We start from the raw sequence: 18960 nt of genomic DNA, 5'->3' as shown, positions 1-18960 counted from the left end.
TTTATATTACAACTATCAATAAAGATAATAATATCTATAAAGAAAAACATCTTTTTTATACACAAACATGTCACAGAGATTTAATTTCATGATAGTTAATAAAATGTAATATATTCCTATTAATATATTTGGTGTTTGTTTTAAGGCTAGAAATACTTAAGAAGATCAAGTTATTCTGCAGAATACACAGTCTTCCTATTGTTTTATTCCTATGTCAATAACTATTATACTTCAGGTTGCACCAGGATACATTTTTGAAATATTTTTTTCCTCAACCTTCTCTACTATTTGTAATTTTATCAATAAGTTTTGGACAATCTAATTAAATCTGAGTAGTTTAACATGTGTTTCATAATTTGAATGATTACTTCAAAAATATTAGTGTTTAAGGGAACTGAAACAATGGAGTCTCTTAGGTCTTACCTTAACAAGTGAAGAAAACCTAAAGATGAACAATTTTTAGGATTTTACTTGAGTAACATTAGTATCTATCAAGTGAATTTTGATATAATTTGATTGTGATTTACAAAATGTATTCTTAGTGTATATTTTTCATTTAGTATTTTTATACTTGTGTCTTAAAATTAGCTTTAAAATATGGGTAGTTGAAACCACTGCTATAGACCAGTTCTGTTGACATTCAGAATTTAAGCCCAGAGATTACATGGCATAACATGAGATAAAAGAAAAATATTGGATGGATGGGGGGGTTCATAAAAGAAAAATGGGCCTCATATCTAAATTTAAAAAACAACAACCCCAAAACTCCCAGGAACCTCCTATGAGGAAAACTTCTATCCTTTAGCCCCAAATAGGGAAATGAAAATACTGATGTTAAAAGTGAGAGAGACATTGGATAGGGCAGGGCTGTATTATAACCTTCTGAATTGGTTAGTGATACAGTAACTAAGCCATTTTCATCCTTGCCTGTTGTCTATGATTGTCTATTGGATTGCATCTTTTTGAATCATTTTTCTCTCCTTCTCCCAAATCTTTGTCCTTCTGGTTTCTGTACCACATTTCCTCAAGTATTAATTAAAGCCTTTGATGGATCGTTTCAGATATGAATATCCATTCATATTTATTTTCCTCCACAAAAATTATTATTAAAACCCATCTAATAATTTAAATAGTAATGTGGATTTTCGACAGTGCTTGCATTTTGAGACAGCACCATGGACTAGTTTCAAGATAGAGGGTTAATCTTCAAAAGATAATAACCTTGTGTGATGTTATAAAAAGGGTTTCAAGCCCCAGAAGAGTGGTTGAACTCGTGGGTGGTTTGCAAGGGCACCTTAGGGTTCACAGAGGGGCCATGGAGAAGCAGTAGTGGGGGCAAAGTGCGGGATGCAGGGCACCACTATCCACCATGACCCCACTTCATCACAAGCTCTCCTTCTACCTCTATTGCCTGTTCATTCCAGATCAAACATTATTTGAGTAAAGGTTCCAAGAAGGTGCCAGATGATCTGAAGTCCCTCCAGACCTGAGCTTCTATACATTTTTATTTTCAAAGTCTTTCCAAAAACATAGAACTTCAAGCTAAAAGGATTGCATAATAACTGATGAGAGGCTCAAGGAAGGGTAAAGGAAACATTAAAAACAGCACAAAAAATTAATCTTTCTCATCCCTTCCTTAGGAATTAGACATTTTCTATTTAAATGTATATAAAAAATACGTTTAAAAAGCTAAATCCCTTCAAACACTGAGATATACAGTAAAAGACAAACAAGCAGAAAAACATTCACTCAGACCTTCAATTTGAAAGTTCTACAGAGACAGAGCTTGGAGATCTGCCCAAGGGCAGAAGTGGTTCTCTTCAGAAGGGCTCCTTTTCAAAACGAGAGCCAGCTCTGAACACACAAGTGAATTAGGCCATGCTGACATCACATGAATACCTGTGGTCAGGGTCTCTGATTCCTGTGCATCCAGGGGGTTATCCTGTTGGTGTCAGTAAGAGTTGACATTCACTGGCATATACATAAATCATTAAATAACAACAATAATACAGACGTGCCTCTAAGTGCACACAGCATGACTGGACACTTATTGGACTGTCACAAGATGTGTCATTTTTCTTAATGAAAGTTGGCAGTTATCACCCACTGGTTGAAGTTTTCAAGTAAATATTTATTGATTAAAACCTCATAACAACAAAAACTCATGTTACTTAGGGAAAAATATTTCTAAACATGCCCAGCATTTTTGCGGATATAATAAGATACATTTTGTGAACTAAAATAGATTTAGAAATAATCTTAATATAGTCCCATAAGTTAAAACAAATTTTCAGCAAAAATTCCAAGTCTATTTTAGGAATTACTCTTCATCTGCAATGTAACTAATAGCTATAAAATTACAACTTCGGAGCAAGGCTCTAGGAGACACTTTATTTTATTAGGTGCCTAGGTCCCATAATAAAGGAATGCACACTGAATGACCACATGGAAGGTCTAAAAAGGCAAGGAATGAATTAAGGGGTGACTAGATCATAGGCTTTCACCTTTTGGCTAGTTACATGAGATATTTTGAGTGTGAATGAATAGAATGCATAACAAGCGGTTCCAGTTTAAGCTAATAACTATGCTTACATTCTAGTCTACTTGTCTTTCATGCATAAAGATGTGAGCTGACTACAGGAGAAAGAACCCAATCCATGTTGCGTAAAGGGAAAGACATTCCCTATATATTAAGGTGGATAAAGGTGAATTCTGGAAATTCTATGGGGTTTTTTTTTTTTTTCCTTCTTAAAACAAAAATGGCTAGAGATCATTTCCCACAGTCAAGGCAGAAATGTAAGGGCAACAGAAGTACTTCTGTTAGTTGCTGTAACTTCTTTCTGGACATCAAACTCCTTTTCTTCATTTAAAATAAATGAATAGCACAGCTTCCTCCACTCCAAACTAAAAATGGGAGCAAGAAACCCATTTGCTATTTTAGAAAATGACTAATAGAACACATATTTCATAATATCACATGATTCAAATAACTTAATACAAGTAATTAAAACCACTTCTGTACTTAACTTGTCCTAAAATGACAATTAAAGTCACCTTTAAAATCTTTCATTTATCAGACCACATTTACATGAAAGAAATAAAATCTTTTCAAGTTCCACGAGGAGGGAAGAAGGTAGAATTAAATCTGACATAGTGTCACAATATGGTGAAAGTAAAATCTTCAAAGAAAAAAATTGCATTAGGAATTAGACCTCTGTCTTTCTAAGGGAAATTTTCTACTCATATTTCCCAGTCCACAGGTAAATGCTACAATATGACAATAGAAAACAGCCATAGTATTAATTAAAATGCTCTTTAAAACATTATTTCAAAATTTCATAGCAAAATAGGAAACTTTCTAATTACTGTATTCTGAAATGTATAGATAACTAGGTAATGGAATGTATTAGATTAGTAAAGTTGACTCTTTTGCTTGTTTTAATAAGTGTCTGCCTTCTTGTAAGATAAGATGGCCAGATATCCTATATATGGAAGTCTAGGAAACTCTTGCACAGACTATAATTTATATGTATCCACTATCCTGGAATTTCTATCCTTGACATTTCTGGTTTTGTTGCCCATTTGGGGGGCCCGAAGAGAGGATGCAGGCAGGGCTGAGTGGTGCAGTTTCCTCTCCACCCTACAATCAGAAACAGGCTGGCACAAAAGGGACCACAACCACAGGGCAGGGATCAGGGTGAGGCGAGTGAGGCTGAGTCCAGCAAGTGCAGGGTAGGATCCTGTCTTTACTTAAAATCTTGTATTTTGTTCACCACAGATTTCTAATTTTGCATTAATTTTGATTTTTTAAGATATTGCATTACCTAGTTTTTTGGCATCCACTTAAATGTTGCTCCCAAGGGGTGTGCCTCCCTCCCTCTCACTCTAGGCCTGGCCCTGCTTAAGCAGCACCTGGCTCTGGGTTCCAGGAGCTCTGTGGAGCCACACTGGAGCACAAGCTTCCCCTTTTACTGCCTCAGCTCTGATGGACCAGGGAAGACTCCTACAAGAACTGCGTTCTCTCTGCTTGCAAAAATGAAATGAAAGGTTCAGAAAATTGTCCTCTTTGTCTCACAGAGAACCAATGGGAGTGCCAGGAGACAGTTGTCATTGATAGAATTAACCCTGGGACGTTTATCTGTCTTTCAGTGCTTCTTTGTATTGGGACAGGAACTATAAGGAGCAAAGAAACTAATCCTCTGAACGTGAACTCAGCAGGAGAAACCAGGAGCCAGAGTAACACATTCACCCAAAAGTATGAAAAATCCCTCCAAAGCATGCTAAGTTAAATAAAAATGGGAGGCTGGATGTACATACATTGTAAATGTGACAGAAAGCTCTTCTAAATCATGAAATGGGCAGGATTACATGTGGTAAAGCTAAACTAACACCAAGGGTACATTTCCATTCTTGAATAATGCTTTCAATCTTATTGCTAAACTTCTCATCAGACTTGCTGATATCTGTATCCTTTTCTTTTCCCAAAACATGCTTACTTACAGTCCATAGGCAGGGCCAGACGCTGCCCCCCTCCATAAAGGACGCAGAGGCCCTGCTTTCTCTCTATTTGTGTTTCACACGAGTAGAGTGGAGAAAGGAATTAAGGTTTACTGAGTAACTCTCGGGGCGTTGATGCTTTCTGAAACATTATCTTACCTGATGCCTGGGCAGCCCTGTAAGGGAGAGAGATTCTCACAGAGAGGATTAGGAGACGTTGGGGCGGAAGCTTTAGGTCTGGCAGTTGCTACAGCTAGAACCATGAAGCCCCTCGTTGCCAAAGTTTTCTCTGGAGGGATATGATAAGTAATGTTACTACTCTGTCTTTTGTTTTAGCAAGTAGTTTCATCACAGAATTGCTTGGAAAGGTGAAATACCGGGGCTTCAGTTCCATTGTCCTCTATGGAAGTCAACTTTGGGCTCTGCAGTACTTTTGGAAATTGGAAACTAAGCTACATGCAATAAAAGCTCTGAAAAGAAAAGAAGAGAAAGTTAGGGACATTAATCTGATTAAAAAGCTCTCAGAATTATCTGCTGCCATTACATGGGTATTGATTTTTAGGCATTCCCATGGATGTATATCTATTTTATTCATTTTTATGCAGATTCAGTAGAAAAAAATACCTAAATATATATTTAACTTCATAGGATCCCAAAGCACTTTCAGGATTTAAACTGATAAGCCAACCTCAAAGGGACTGATTCTTGCAACTAAAACACAGACACCTCTGGGGTGAAATGTGGCAACAGTTTGACAGGCATAGCAGTAGCTTAGGCCAGAAAGGATTTATCCAATTAAAATTATGGGATGAATTTTGGCTGGCAGAATGTAATTACCAGCCTTGGAATGGATCCAGGATCCTGAGGTTAACACCCCTCCTCTTGCCAACAACCCTCCTACCTGCCAACACTCCGAGATGGGGAAGGCTGGATCTGACACAATCGCACATAATACTGTTGTGACATCTAAGTACAATGATGATGATGTGAGAAGCATCATGAACCTGATTTTTTTTTAACACTCATTATGTTACTTATTTTTATGCCACATTAGGCTAGAAACCAAATGTCCACATAAATGTTAATTTCGTCAAATCTGTGTTTAAAAAGTATAATTAGAAAATAAAAAATAGATTTAAAAATTAATTTATTCCGTCAAAGTAGTTATTTAGTGATTATTTCAGTTTAGGAACGAAATTGGATCAAAATGGTGACATTTAATCATTGCTACATAAAAAAGTAGGTCCTGAGTTTTTGGAAGAGAAATGTGTTCTCCAAGTTCACTGGCCTAGAAAAAAGGGGAATGCTTCATGCCTGGTTCATATTGGTTGTACTTTGACTAAGTGGGCATGTGCAAGTACTGCTTTGTCCCGGGGTGGGTCCAATTCACATTTACAAGCACTCGTGGGCAGTATTTCTCAGGAGAATTTACCAAAGGGGTGCGTGTGCGTGAGCGTGAGCATGTGTGTGTAAACCAAAGAAAAGAGCCCCCTGCTGGTGTATAATCAATGGGTAATGACCTCATCATTAGATTCTAATGCCCTTTTAGAAAGTCATTCATTTACGAGAGAATTGTGGGGAGTCCTACGATGAAGCAGAGCAGGCGAGGAGGCAATTCTAACAAGAACGCTAAGCTTTCCCAGACGCAGGCAGGGGCCGAAGCCGGGGCCAGGGTCAGGGAGAGAATTGCAGAGCCGGCTCGGGAGGCGCTCCGCCCGGCTGGAGCGCGCCCAGGGCGCCGGGAGGCGGGGCCGGCGCCGGGAGCTGCGTACCCGTCACGCGCGGCGATTCCGGCTGGTTGCCGTCCTAGCCCGCCGCCCCTCGGCGCACGCAGATCTGTTCCTTTGCAAACCGCAGAGCGGCCGCAGGTTCGAAGCGAGCCCGGGGCAGTGCCGCCGCCGGCCACCCCTTACTCCTGGGCCCCGCTGCCCGCAGATTCTACTTCCTGCGGGCCTCGTGGGGAGTCCCTCGGGTTACTCTTCGGCCCACGCGGCCCTGAAACACTCTACCCCCGCACCGGGGCGTGGCCGCGAAGAGGCGTCCCAGCCACGGGTTCCAGCCCCTGAGCACACGCATCAGTCTCGTGGGAGAGTCTCTTTGCGACCCGAAAAGTGCTGACGGTGGTGCGTGCGCAGGAGGCAGGTGATCTGGCAGAACCGTCGCGAACTCCACTCCGCAGCGGCCCTGCTGGTTCCTCCTGGGGCGAGGCTGGTTGCTGATCTCTCTCCGGAAGTAACCGAACGGTGGTTGAAGGAACGGGTGGGCGCACTAGGTTCCACTCTCCCAAAAGTGTTTGGAGGGCTTGCGCTGGGTCACTTGCTTAGAGAAGGAGGGAGAGAAATTCTTACCCTTTTGCTAACTAGCCCGACTGCTTTCCAAAAGCCTGGTACTCCCGCTGACTTCAGCTTTTGCTGTGAAGGTAGATTTTCCTAACACCATCTTTGTGTGATTTAGCTGTCCACAGGGAATCAAAATGCGAAACGAGAAGATGAAACTAATCCTTTCTTTTGCACTGTTAGGGGTTGCCATAAACACCATTTGTTAAAAAGCATAATTATGTTGGGAAAGTGCCTGATGAGACAATTAAGCTACATAAACACGGAAAACAAATGAAAGCCAGAAGACGCCCACACCCCTGTGTAAAGCAATTTTTTGTTTACATGAAAACCAGAGTTCTGAGCTGCTTATTACAACAATGTTATTAATGCTAGAAAAAGTTAATGACCATATTTTTATGAATTTTTGATGAGATGATGGTCACAATGTGAAAACCTGAACTAACCATGAAGCCCCCTCCAAACTCCCTTTAGGTTAAAATGATTAGGCCAACGAACAATCCTAGTGACCAGCAGCCCTGGATTTACTCATTCATGGAACACTATTATTTGCACCACAGCACGTTGAGCTTAAACTCATAAGCTTAATGTTGAACGTCATTCACTGCTGTATCCCCCACACGGAGAACATTACCAGACACAAAATGGCCCTCATCAAATATTTGTTGAGTGAATTCATGAGGACCACATTTATGTTTAGATATATTTAAAAGAGACCAAAATATAATGGCCTGATCTTGAAAAGGAGGATTCTTATTATTTTGAGATATTTAAATTTCTTCAGTTCATAATGTCATTTGAGATATATTTAAAAGAGACCAAAATATAATGGCCTGATCTTGAAAAGGGGGATTCTTATTATTTTGAGATATTTAAATTTCTTCAGTTCATAATGTCATTTGAGATACAGGAGGCTGATGAGTTGAAAAATGCCATGAAGAGAAAGCAACCTCCAAAACGTGTGTAATTAATCCGTTTTCAACGACTCAGTCACATTTTTTGGCATTATTGAGTAACATACCAGAGTACATGTCAACTTTCAGTTCAAGGTACAGAGTCCTGTGAAAAGATTTCAAACTGCTTTAGAAACTTTGGAAATCAAAGTACAAGAGGAGCTTAGTCAAATAGTTGTCACTTAAAGCCCTGAAATGAGCCCCTCTATTTGTTCATATGGAGGCTCCCATGGTGTAGCCCAGAGATACTTTTTTTTTTTTTTTTGCCAGAGGAATACTTTTTAAAAGAATGAGCATATTAAAGAATCTCCCTCATTATTTTCTGTATTTCCCCAGTAAGTCTCATTTAACAAAAGGATCATGCTTATTTGTTAAACAGTGCAGACCTGGAAAACAGAGATAAGCTAAGGAAGAGATGCTTAAAAGGGAATAACACACTTCCATGAAAAAGTTTCACTTACATGACAGATTCAGGCTGAATAACTTGAGGGATATTTTCTAGTACTGTTACATGTTCATTTGTGCATGACCACATGTACATGGTTATCTGGCTGAGGATTTGTCATTTAGGTGTTCTCTCTAGGAAGAAAATAGTGAAGTGTTAATATTTTGAGTGCCTGGTTTCCAAAGAGCTATGATTTTTTTTTATGGTTAATGAACACAAAAATATGAATGAACGGTAGAGACCGAAATGAAGACTCCTTTTTCTCCTATTCTAGAAAAAAAATCAGCATGTCTTCCTCCGGACTGGGGCTCCGTTTGGCTGCCTGTTTACTAAACATTTCAGAAGCCAGAAGAAAACACATTGTTGAGAAAATAGCAAACGCAGCTCTTGGAAAAAATGGTAGGAACTACAGATAATTGAAGTGGATATGTAGTGTTTTGATAATATAGTGATTTGTACTCTGCAGACAGTATCTGCAGGACACTCTTCTTCCTAGATTTCCCCCCTTGTTCTTGGACTGTTACAGCTTCTGCAGGATTCCAGATCCTGAGATAGATCAGTTACTCAGATGTGCACATATGTTCTTCTCCAAACGCAGGCGTACACTTAGCAACACAGTTTTTCACATTGGAGAGGGAGTGTCTGAAATGCCCACTGTTCAGGATATTTACAGGCTCCTGAGGAGGATATAGTTACATAAAGGTTTAACATTCCCCTCATGGGCTGTTCATTTGATCATTAATAGGATGAACATAATTGTACATTATGCTTTTTATTAGGCAGGTTACATAAAAAATAAACTTGCCAAATACCCACTACTTTTCAAAGCACTCCCGCCAACAAAGCCCATGCTATTATTAGAGTATTATTATTTCTACTCTATTTTCTCCATGTAAAGACTCAGGCAATTGCAGTTAAGTGATGTGCTTCAGATCACTTAGCAATTCAGAAGACTGGAACTCAAGCCTTCTTACTCTTTGGGCCAATATTTACTATGAGAGATACTACTCTTTGCTTTTTTTTTAACCCTAGTTAAAATGTTCATGTGATGACACACAGTTCTACGTATCATTTGTTTTTACACACACACACACACACACACACACACACACACACAAAGTATTTACAGACTTACAGTGGTTTAAATAGAAAAGCTTTGTTATTAAATCAAGTTTTTTGGCAACAGGCAAGCATTAGGACCATAGCCTTAAAGCATTTCAGACAGTATATTTTAATTTCTGATTGTCGTTTTTGGTTTGGTTACTGTTTTTCATGAGAAAGAAGTGTTTTCCCTAGCCCATTTCTAACAATGAGCACATTTAAGTTACCATCTCGCACCTTTGCAGGCGCTGGAAATGTCTATGGAAATTCTCGATAATTGCTGATAAGGAAACTCCTCTGGAATCCGTATACAGCTGTGCTTTTGCAGTTTTGGTGGGAAGAGTGCACTTGGGCCTCTCATTGTCAGACACAGTACATCTAATGGGATTGGGTTACCTGTCTCTGTGAGTAAGTGAATGTGCAGAGACATTTGTGGAAGCCACACTGATGGATGCCTGGGTCTCAACTCACAGTTTTTATCAGCTTATTAGTGGCAGCAGCTCAAATGGAATTATAGCTATTATACTCCATTACAAATACCAATTTACTTCTGCTGAGATTCAGACTGACAGCTCCTCCTGCCAGCAGTAATTTTTTTTTCTATATGCATGCCTAAGAAATTGCAGGAGAAAGTGTTTCATTCTTTCAGCATTTGATTTAATTGAATCATGAAACTGAGAATAAAAGCTTTTTAGAAGAAGATTTAGGATGAAAAAATAAAATCATCTCTTTTCTTTGAGGAGCTAGAAGAAATACATCAAAAAGGAGATTGTATGATCTTGTTCCTGCTTCATCTTTTATAGTTATGAAAATGCAGGGAAGGTAACACTAGTTAAGAAAATGACCTATTGTTTTACAGATACTTTAAAGGCATTTATTTTTAAGTCAGTGGAGTAAAACCGTATCACCTATATTTTTTCTAATTATGTAATATGAAAACATTTAAGTGGCTTAAAATGTCTTCTGTAACAAACCCTGAGTTATAAATTTTAGACCTACACCAGGGCAGGGCTGTATAGGTGCTCATTTGGTTGTGAGTGAGTGATATAAGTTTATCTTTTCACGTTGTTAAAATTAATAACATAGGGCTGCTATAAGCTCTGTAGTTCCTGCATGTAACTTATTTTTCTTCTCTTCTGAAAAGATTAATTGTTAAGCTGCCAGGGGACAGAGCGACAAAGGTATAATGGCATAGTGAAAGCTTTAATTACCGCCTGAAAACTTTTGTCCTTCACTTTGAATTTCCTTTTGTAGGCTTAAGGGGGACTTTTAAGGGGCCTGAACCAGGCTTGTAAACTTCAAAAATAACTTTGGGGTTATGTGTGGCTGCCATACAGGGTATGGTAGATTTCTCCTTTAGGTTACACATTCAAGTGAGTCACAGGCCACCAAAAGCTGGAAGTCGTTAACATCTGAAGGCTGTTGGTGGCCTCTGAAACAGAGATGGTGGAATCAGAACGGTTTCTCGTAGACAGGTGCATGCATCCCAGAAACCTCTGCTTCAGGCACTAATTGGCCTATCCTAGTTTTTCCAGATGTCAGATTTTGATCCAGAGAGTTTGATTTCTGGGGTTGGGAAGGAAAAATTGATAAAGCCTAGAAGATGAGATTGATAAGGAACAGAATTTAGAGTGATACGATTTGGCAATTGAAAGCAGAAACTACCAACTTAGACTGAGTTAAAAAGACTCCAAAGCCTAGTGTCTGAGCTGAGCCATCTGGTTATATAGGAAGATGCTGTAAGAAGTGGACATTGCTACCCACACATTTTATGATTAGCTGATGTCGCTTCAGAGATCACACCCCAGAATTTTTTATTAAACTAAATTTAATTGTATCAGAAGGTATAAAGTATTAAGATTTCATCACAGAAAAACAATGCTTGCATTTATGTTTGCTTTCTTTACAGGGCAGAAACATCCTGAAGTATCAGTGCTCAATATATTTTCTGATCAAGACTACAACAGATCAGTCATTACAATAGCAGGTTCTATTGATGAGTTAGGTAAGACTTAAGTTTCTTTCTTTACATATATGTCTTTTGATGAAGGGTGGGCTTCAGGTAGACCTGCATGCTCTTTAATCATTGATTTCCTGTGTAAATCTGAGTATTCCATTACACAGGCTACCACAGAACTTCAGCATTTTTCTGAACATGCACATCTCAAACATATCCCATTTCCTCTTCATTAAAATGAACCTTGAGGTCCGGGATTTAATAACAGTCTTTCCCTGAAGATGATCACATATGCTTTGTGGTTAAGAAAAACATCTTCAAGTTTTAACCTGTGAAGTATAATTTTGAAGTCAGCCTTGATTTCACTGATAAGTTGGCATAGACTGAAACATGCTAAACAGTTGTATTTTGGGTTGGGAGTCTGAAATCTTGAGTTGGTTCATGGGTTGAAATGAAATGGGCTCCATGTCTCATGTAAGGTTTGGTGGGACAACTTGAATTTGAAGGATCATAATTGTTTAAACAAAAACCTGTATTGTTTTAATATTCCTTAGAACCTTTAATATTGCTTAAGGGTTCAAAATATTTTCAAATAAACTTTATTTCAACTTAGCAGATAGTTTTTTTCAAAAGTATGTTTGTTTGGAGAGCAAAGAGCTGACTGATAATTCCTAGTAAACACAGGACAAATTATCTTGAATGTTTATCATTAAGATGTAAAAACTGCTTATTTGTTGTTTATCTGTCTTGCTAAAATGGTCATACCATACTGCTAATGGAAACTCAGAATAAGAACATTAAACTCTTAGGTGTCTATACTATGTAGGTAGCTATAACAATTTAATGAAAAAATCTAATTATTGGAAAAAGCAAAACTAAAATGAATACTTATGCTTTTAAAAATTTATGTTTGTGTGTATATTTTAATGTAAGTTCATAAAACATTCTGAAAATAGCAAGGAGTTTTATCAGATTAATTTGATAAAATTGAAGAAGTTAAAGTAACCAATTGTAAAAAAACACAAAGTTGTTAAAGACTGATAAATATTGCATAATTCCTCCACTGTGGGGAATAAAAAGCTGGAAGAAATGTGAAACTATGACAGTTGGGAGGTGGGGCAGGAGAAAATGTTGGATCTTTCATTTTTCTTTACTTCGGATGAAAAAAAGTCTATACAGATTACAAAAGAAAAACAACTAGTGGGGCAATAAAATATAGCTATTTCTTTACCTGTGTTTGAAAGTTTAGTGATTTTCTATTTATAATCATACCTTTTTAAGGCAATTCTGTTCTGGCTGCCTGCTTGGAAGCCTTCCAGTCTATCGATATGCAGGTTCAAGAGGGAATCCATCCTTGCCTGGGAGCAGTGGACCTCATTCCCATTTATCCTCTCACTGATGTTAGAGTGGAAGAGTGTGGAGCTGTGGCCAGAAGTAAGAGAACATTTGGGGTAGTGTGTTATGTCTTAATGGAAATGATTTTGACAAATCACAACAGGTTGTGACAATATAGTCGCTCCTCAACTCTCTTGGAAAAATTGACTTAAGACTTATATCAACAGTAAGCTTTCCTGGCTTTCCGTGGCACACTGTGTCTTTGTGACTCATCTTCCCACTTTCCACGCCGTGACACCATGGAACACTAACTGCTGTGAGATGCAGCAAATCAGTCGTTTTGTCCCTTACAAATTCATGATAGATCACGAGGAAACAACAGTAGTTTATAATGAGTTCCTTAGACTCTTCGGGGCAGAACGATGGTGTGTTTTGCCCATCTGTGTCTTATTTTCTTGAGCAGGGGTAATGATGAGGTTGAAAAACCACTTAAATGTTAATTCCTACCCCTTTTCCTCTGACTTTTTTTTCTTTTCTTTTTTCCCTATGCACAACTCTCTTTAAGATTTTCTTTAGAACTGAACTGTCACAGGCTTGATTTCAGCCCGAGGGTTAAGTTTAATTTGGAAAATTTGAGCTATGTCACTTGAGGTGTTTTTGAGTTAGGCAAATTGGGAGAAAAGAAAAAACCTTTTGCCTGGACTGTCCAGCTGCACCATGGTTAATTACGACATGTAGAGGCTCATAACCTTTGGGGAAAAGTCCGCTTTAGGATAATTGCATTCTTCTCTGTATGACCTCAGAAATCCCTCTATGATGTTGCCTCATTTTTATTTAATAGTGAATTGTCTAACATTTGGGATGTAGACTTGGACTCTAACTGAGCTACATCAAGCACTAGAAATAGGAAATGAGACTTGTTTCCAAAGGAGAACCTCACTGCTTGTGCTGCATTTTAATATGACCTGACAATCTAAGGATTACTTCCCAGGGAAACCTTGGCCCAAAATTTGCTTTCCTTTTTATCCAAGAAAGAGTTAAAATTCAACATGGGGGAAAATACGCTTCACACAAAAATGAAGAGTTCAGAATTGTCCAGACCAGAGTAATGATTTTAATTGTCTTCAAAACAATTATGTTCAATTACATTAAATCTCAAATTAGCTAGTACATGAAGTTCTTCATTACATCACGACCAGTCCACCCCAGATGTTCATCCTGCGTAGGAGACAGTTGACAATCAGAGGCTCTGGACACAGTATTTCTCCCTTCCCTTGCCCTTTTGCTTCATTGGCAGCTACTGTACCTCATGATTTAAACATGGACATTTCTAATTAAATGAGAGCTCAGCTGCATTCTTGAACTAATTTATAACATTTGATTTGAAATGTAATAGCTTCAATCTTCATCTGATTAAAAACAGTCATATACTGTACATGGTTACTATTTTGATGCTCCAACATGCAGTTTTTATTTTTGCACTCCCCTTTCTACACAGCTGTTCATCTAATATCATCCAATTTTTTAAGGGTTTTTATTTTATTTATGTATTTATTTTTAATAACAGCATGCTCAGGCATTCTTATAAGGCAAAAGTATTCAAATTCTAGGAGCTCACTGTTCTCAGAATAGTGAAGGGATTGGTTTTCACTAGGGTAACCCCTTGTCAGAGAAACCAAGTTTAAAATAATAATTTATCTTTGGGAAGAAGAGCAATGGAGAACATTCTAGTGAAAAAAAGTATAGTTGATTGATATATATACTTTGTATGTAAAAACTCTGAATAATGTATTTCAGAATTTTTTGATATCAGCTGTAAGCTTTCTCAGACCTTAAGAAAGGGGTTCTTAAAGTGGGTTCGAAATTGGTGTTCAGGGGACTTTTAAATACTGTCAAAATCATATGCAAGTTTTTATGCATGTGCTTTCTTGTATACATACATAGAAACACACTCACACATAATTTTGCATATAATTTTAGTCTAAGAACTTCTAGAATAAAGGGCCCAGCAATGCCGAGGCTCAGAGTCGATAGCAGCCTGGGCTTCAGGACCTGCAAAGGCCTTCAGTGTGGCTGGCCAGATGAGGAAGACATTTCCGGGAATGTTAAGTAATGAAGCTCAAGCGGTAATTAGAGGTCCTATCATGCAGCCTTATATGCCAGGTGAAGGAGTTCAAACCTTATCCTAAAGGCAATGGGAACTGGTGAAGAGTTTTAAGCTAGAAAGTGGTATGATTGGATTTGAATTTTAGAAAGATCACTCTGGCTGCATGGTAAAGGACGGACAGGAAGCACGCACAGCAGTTTGGAAAGTTGATGGTGGCCTAAGAAATAGAGAATGGAGAGACTCCATAGGATGCTGGGGGGTGGGACACAAAACAGTGGTATGACAGTGTCTTCACTTACAAATGATGGAAGAAAGGAGATTTGGGGGGGAAAGAGCATGAATATATTTTTTACATGCTGTCATTTGGCAGTTGGATATAAAGTTGAGAGCTAGGAGGCACATAAATCTATATTTATTTATATTTAAATCTAGTCTATATTTATATAAGGCTTACAGTTTTGTTTTTTAATGTTTTGGACTTGATTTTTATTTTCTATAAAAACCACATTTGATCTGTTAGACTACATCCCATTTTTATCTCTAATATGTCTCTAAAAATTTTTCTCTCCTCCCTTTTTCCCTTCTTCCCTCTGTCTTTCCCTCTATTCCTTCTTTCATCCTTCCTTTCCTTCTTTTTGTTATCAAAATGATACATGCATGTGGGTGAACATCCAATGTTGTACCAGGTTTGTTTTAAAAACTGTAGGTACCTACATAACGCACCTTTCCCCCTCCCCGTGCACAAACTTCAGTTTCCTTCTCTTCAACTCTTTTATCATGTAGGATTCAACTCCGGATAAGTAAATATCACACTTATATTGGTACTTCTTGGTTTCTCAGTTTTATGCATTGCTTATTGACTTTTTACTGCAGAAGATGAAAATTTAACTCTCTCACCTCACCCAACACACACACACGCACACACACACACATGCGCACATGTGCACACTGTTACTTCCTAATCCTTCCTCTGCTCGATATAGTTATACAAAATTTGGATCAATACTTAGTGATTACATTATCATGACTATATAAACATTATTCACAATGAATCCTTTAAAATGTTATTATTATTTTACTCTTTCTGCACAGCTTTTTCTTTTTGCTGGAGTTGATCATTATCTTTTTATTGTTTAGTTTTTTTATATACTTATCACTGTTTTAATCCCATATTCTCTGTCAATAACATTTCTCCATGCATTCAGATAAAACACTCCACGTGTTGCGTGTTCTATCAATTTCATCTTCTTAAAGAAATATGTTCTAGAACTCTGACCTGTTCTAATTAGAACCGTTTGCTCTCAGTTTGTTGAGAATAACTCATTCTGGGTTCTCCTGGTTGTTCCCTTTATCTTTTCTCTGTGTTGGATTCCCTGGTTCCTGAATCTCATGTGTTCTCTCTCTCAAATTTATGTCCTTGTTTTGGTGAACACATCTTCTAGTAGCTTTAAAATAGGTAGGGGAAGGGCATGCAAGAAATACAGTTTTCAGACCTTGCATGTCTAAAAATGCCACTACTCTGTCTTCACATTTACTTGTTAGCTTGGCTAGGTATAGAATTCCAGGTTGGAAATAATTGTTAGCTTGACTAGGTATAGAATTCCATGTTGGAATATTTGAAGACACTGTGCCATTAAATTATTATTTTCATGTTGCTATTGAGACTTCTGAAGCCTTTATAATTCCTGATCTTTGTATGTGATCTGTCATTTCTCCCTGGAAGCTTGTAAGATCTTCACTTTGTTCCAAGTTCTGAAATTTCTGTGATGTTTCTTTGTCTGGGTCTGTTTTCATTCATTGTGCTGGAGACTTGGTAAGCCGTTTGAATCCTGAAATTCTTGTCCTTCAGTGCTGGACAATTCTCTTGAATTACTCCATTGATGATTTCTTTCATTTTCTCAGGTGTTTTTTTTCTGGAAGTCCCATTACTTGAATATTAGAACCTTGTACTGGTCTTCTATATTTATTTTCTCTCTTTTTTTCCATCACTGTATTTTTATACCATGTTTCCCCGAAAATAAGACCTAGCCAGACCATCAGCTCTAATGTGTCTTTTGGAGCAAACATTAATATAAGACCCAGTCTTATATTATATCATAATTATATTATATTATATTATATTATATTATATTATATTATATTATATTATATTATATTATATTATATTATATTATATTATATTATATAAGGCCCAGTCTTATATTATAGTAAAATAAGTCCTGGTCTTATATTAATTTTTGCTCCAAAAGACGCATTAGAGCTGATGGTCCTGCTAGGCCTTATTTTCGGGGAAACACGGTAATACTTTCTGGCAAATTTCCTCTACTTTATATCCCAAGCCTTACATAAGTTTTTCATTTCTTCTATATTTGTTCCCAAGTGCTTTCAATTTACTCTCTAAATATTCCTTTTATTTTATTATTTAAAATAACATCCTGATGTTGTCCATGAATGCAGTATCAATGGATAATTGACATTTTCTTCTTCCTGCATAGTGTATGTTCTGTGCATGATTGGTTTTTTTCATTTATCTTAAAATACATAAAACATTAATGAATTTTATTAGACTTAGCCTCGTTAGATGATTTTTCAAGCATTTATATGACTTGGAGGACATGTGCCATGGCGAATTCATACGACGTCAACACTAGTGTGATAGACTTGACACCCTTTGACTACTTTATTACAGATTTTCAAAACCCCCACCCACACCCTCACCCCTAGGTTGTTTTTCCTTATTGGTTTTAAAGGCTTTCCTCAGATGTCTGATGGTCCATGGTTGGCTGCTTACCCTAAGAGTAGACACTAAAAGATTGATGGATACTCTGAGCATAGGTGGCATTTGTCAACTGTAGGCTTATCTGGCTGGGTCGTTTCTTTGGGAACCCCTCATTTCAGTATTTTTTTGGTCTTTTCTCTTGGTCAGTTCAAGTTCCCCAGCGAAGGATCTTCCAGTCTTCAACCTGAAGTCTATACATAGCTGTCTGTGTTTTAGGAACTGAGTTGTGGAAGACGGCTGGAAAAGTCTCCGCATTTAGTTTGTAAATATTCTCTTAATTCCCCTCTTTTCATTAATCACCTGTGCCTTCACCTGTGCCTGGTATCCCCCAGCCCAGACCCCTTGGGTTTTACCTCTTGTGTTTTCTGCCACGGTAGGGGCAGGGCAGTGTGGACGGTGGGATCCAACTACTGCTTAAATAGACTTCCCACCAGTCTACCTGCTTTGATCTTTGCCTTTATCTTCCTCCTAAAGTGAGGCTGCTGATTCGGACCATTTTCAGGTACCTGTGGTAAGTCAGGTGGCTGCAGTGCCTCTTGCTGCCTTGGGTCTGTTAAATCACCAACTCCTCTTATATCTACTCTTCAAGTTCCAATACTGTTGCCTACTCTTCTATTTGTTTGAGTGAGTCAGTGCTTTTAAAAATATATATCTTTACCATCTTTTTCCTGGGGCTTTTGGAAGACATGAAAGTAAAGCTAGGGATCCACACTCCTGCTTTGACTTGGAAGTCCCTACTTCTCTAATTCTCCTGGATGGTTTTTAATTATCTCGGATCCTAAAAGAACAATGAATTCACCTAATTTGGAATCAGCGGTAAATTTCCAGGAACATTATTCTTTTGAAGATATTTATTGTTGTTTTTTGGACTTATATAAATTTTTTGTAGACAACTTCTGTGAAGGGTTCCTGTGGGTCATAGTGCTTCCTGTGTGTTTTCCACTTCTTCCTTAGTCAATGTTTTCACGTGCAGGAGCCAGTGTCCCTGAAACATGACCCTGTTTCACCTTCACGAGAAGGATTACGTGAAAATGGAGGGAAAGGGTCAAGGCAGAAGGTGCTCAGAAATTCTCCCCATGATTTACCAGTGAAAATGGGCTTACTTAACATGTAAGTTCATAACACTCAGCTTTCAAAGTCTGGACCATAGATATGAATTTTAAGGATTTGGAAACTTGCTTTTTGTTTCATGTCATTAATCAAATGAAATCATGCTTGTACAATGCTGTATAAATTGACGTTATTGAGAAGCGCCTGGAAAGATAAAGTGTTAGCTAAGTAAGCTATATATATAAAGAAATAGCTCTTACATGATTGATTTCTTTTTTTATTTATCTTAAAATATAGAAAACATTAATGAATTTGATTAGACTTATCAGCCTCGTTTGATGTTTTTTCGAGTATTTATATGACTTGGAGGACATGTGCCATGGCGAATTCACACGATGTC

General features: G+C 37.8%; 1 protein-coding gene across 13 annotated transcripts in view; it reads left to right on the top strand.

Annotated features, from left to right (window-relative positions):
• Nucleotides 1–18960, top strand: part of FTCDNL1 (formiminotransferase cyclodeaminase N-terminal like) — a 113964-nt gene that overhangs the window by 35372 nt on the left and 59632 nt on the right. For 3 of the 13 annotated variants that reach the window (XM_074339747.1, XM_074339727.1, XM_074339751.1), the window contains exons 1-4: nucleotides 6233–6639; nucleotides 8506–8630; nucleotides 11242–11337; nucleotides 12571–12723. In XM_074339747.1, coding sequence (XP_074195848.1) covers nucleotides 8519–8630; nucleotides 11242–11337; nucleotides 12571–12723 — 361 coding nt within the window. In that variant the 5' untranslated portion in view covers nucleotides 6233–6639; nucleotides 8506–8518. The other 10 variants (XR_012498618.1, XM_074339741.1, XM_074339739.1 and 7 more) reach the window with 9 other exon arrangements.

Source organism: Rhinolophus sinicus, linkage group LG01, assembly GCF_036562045.2.
Source record: "Rhinolophus sinicus isolate RSC01 linkage group LG01, ASM3656204v1, whole genome shotgun sequence".
Lineage (NCBI taxonomy): Eukaryota > Metazoa > Chordata > Mammalia > Chiroptera > Rhinolophidae > Rhinolophus > Rhinolophus sinicus.
Note: the sequence above shows the minus strand (reverse complement) of the source record. Positions and strands in the feature narration are given on the sequence as shown.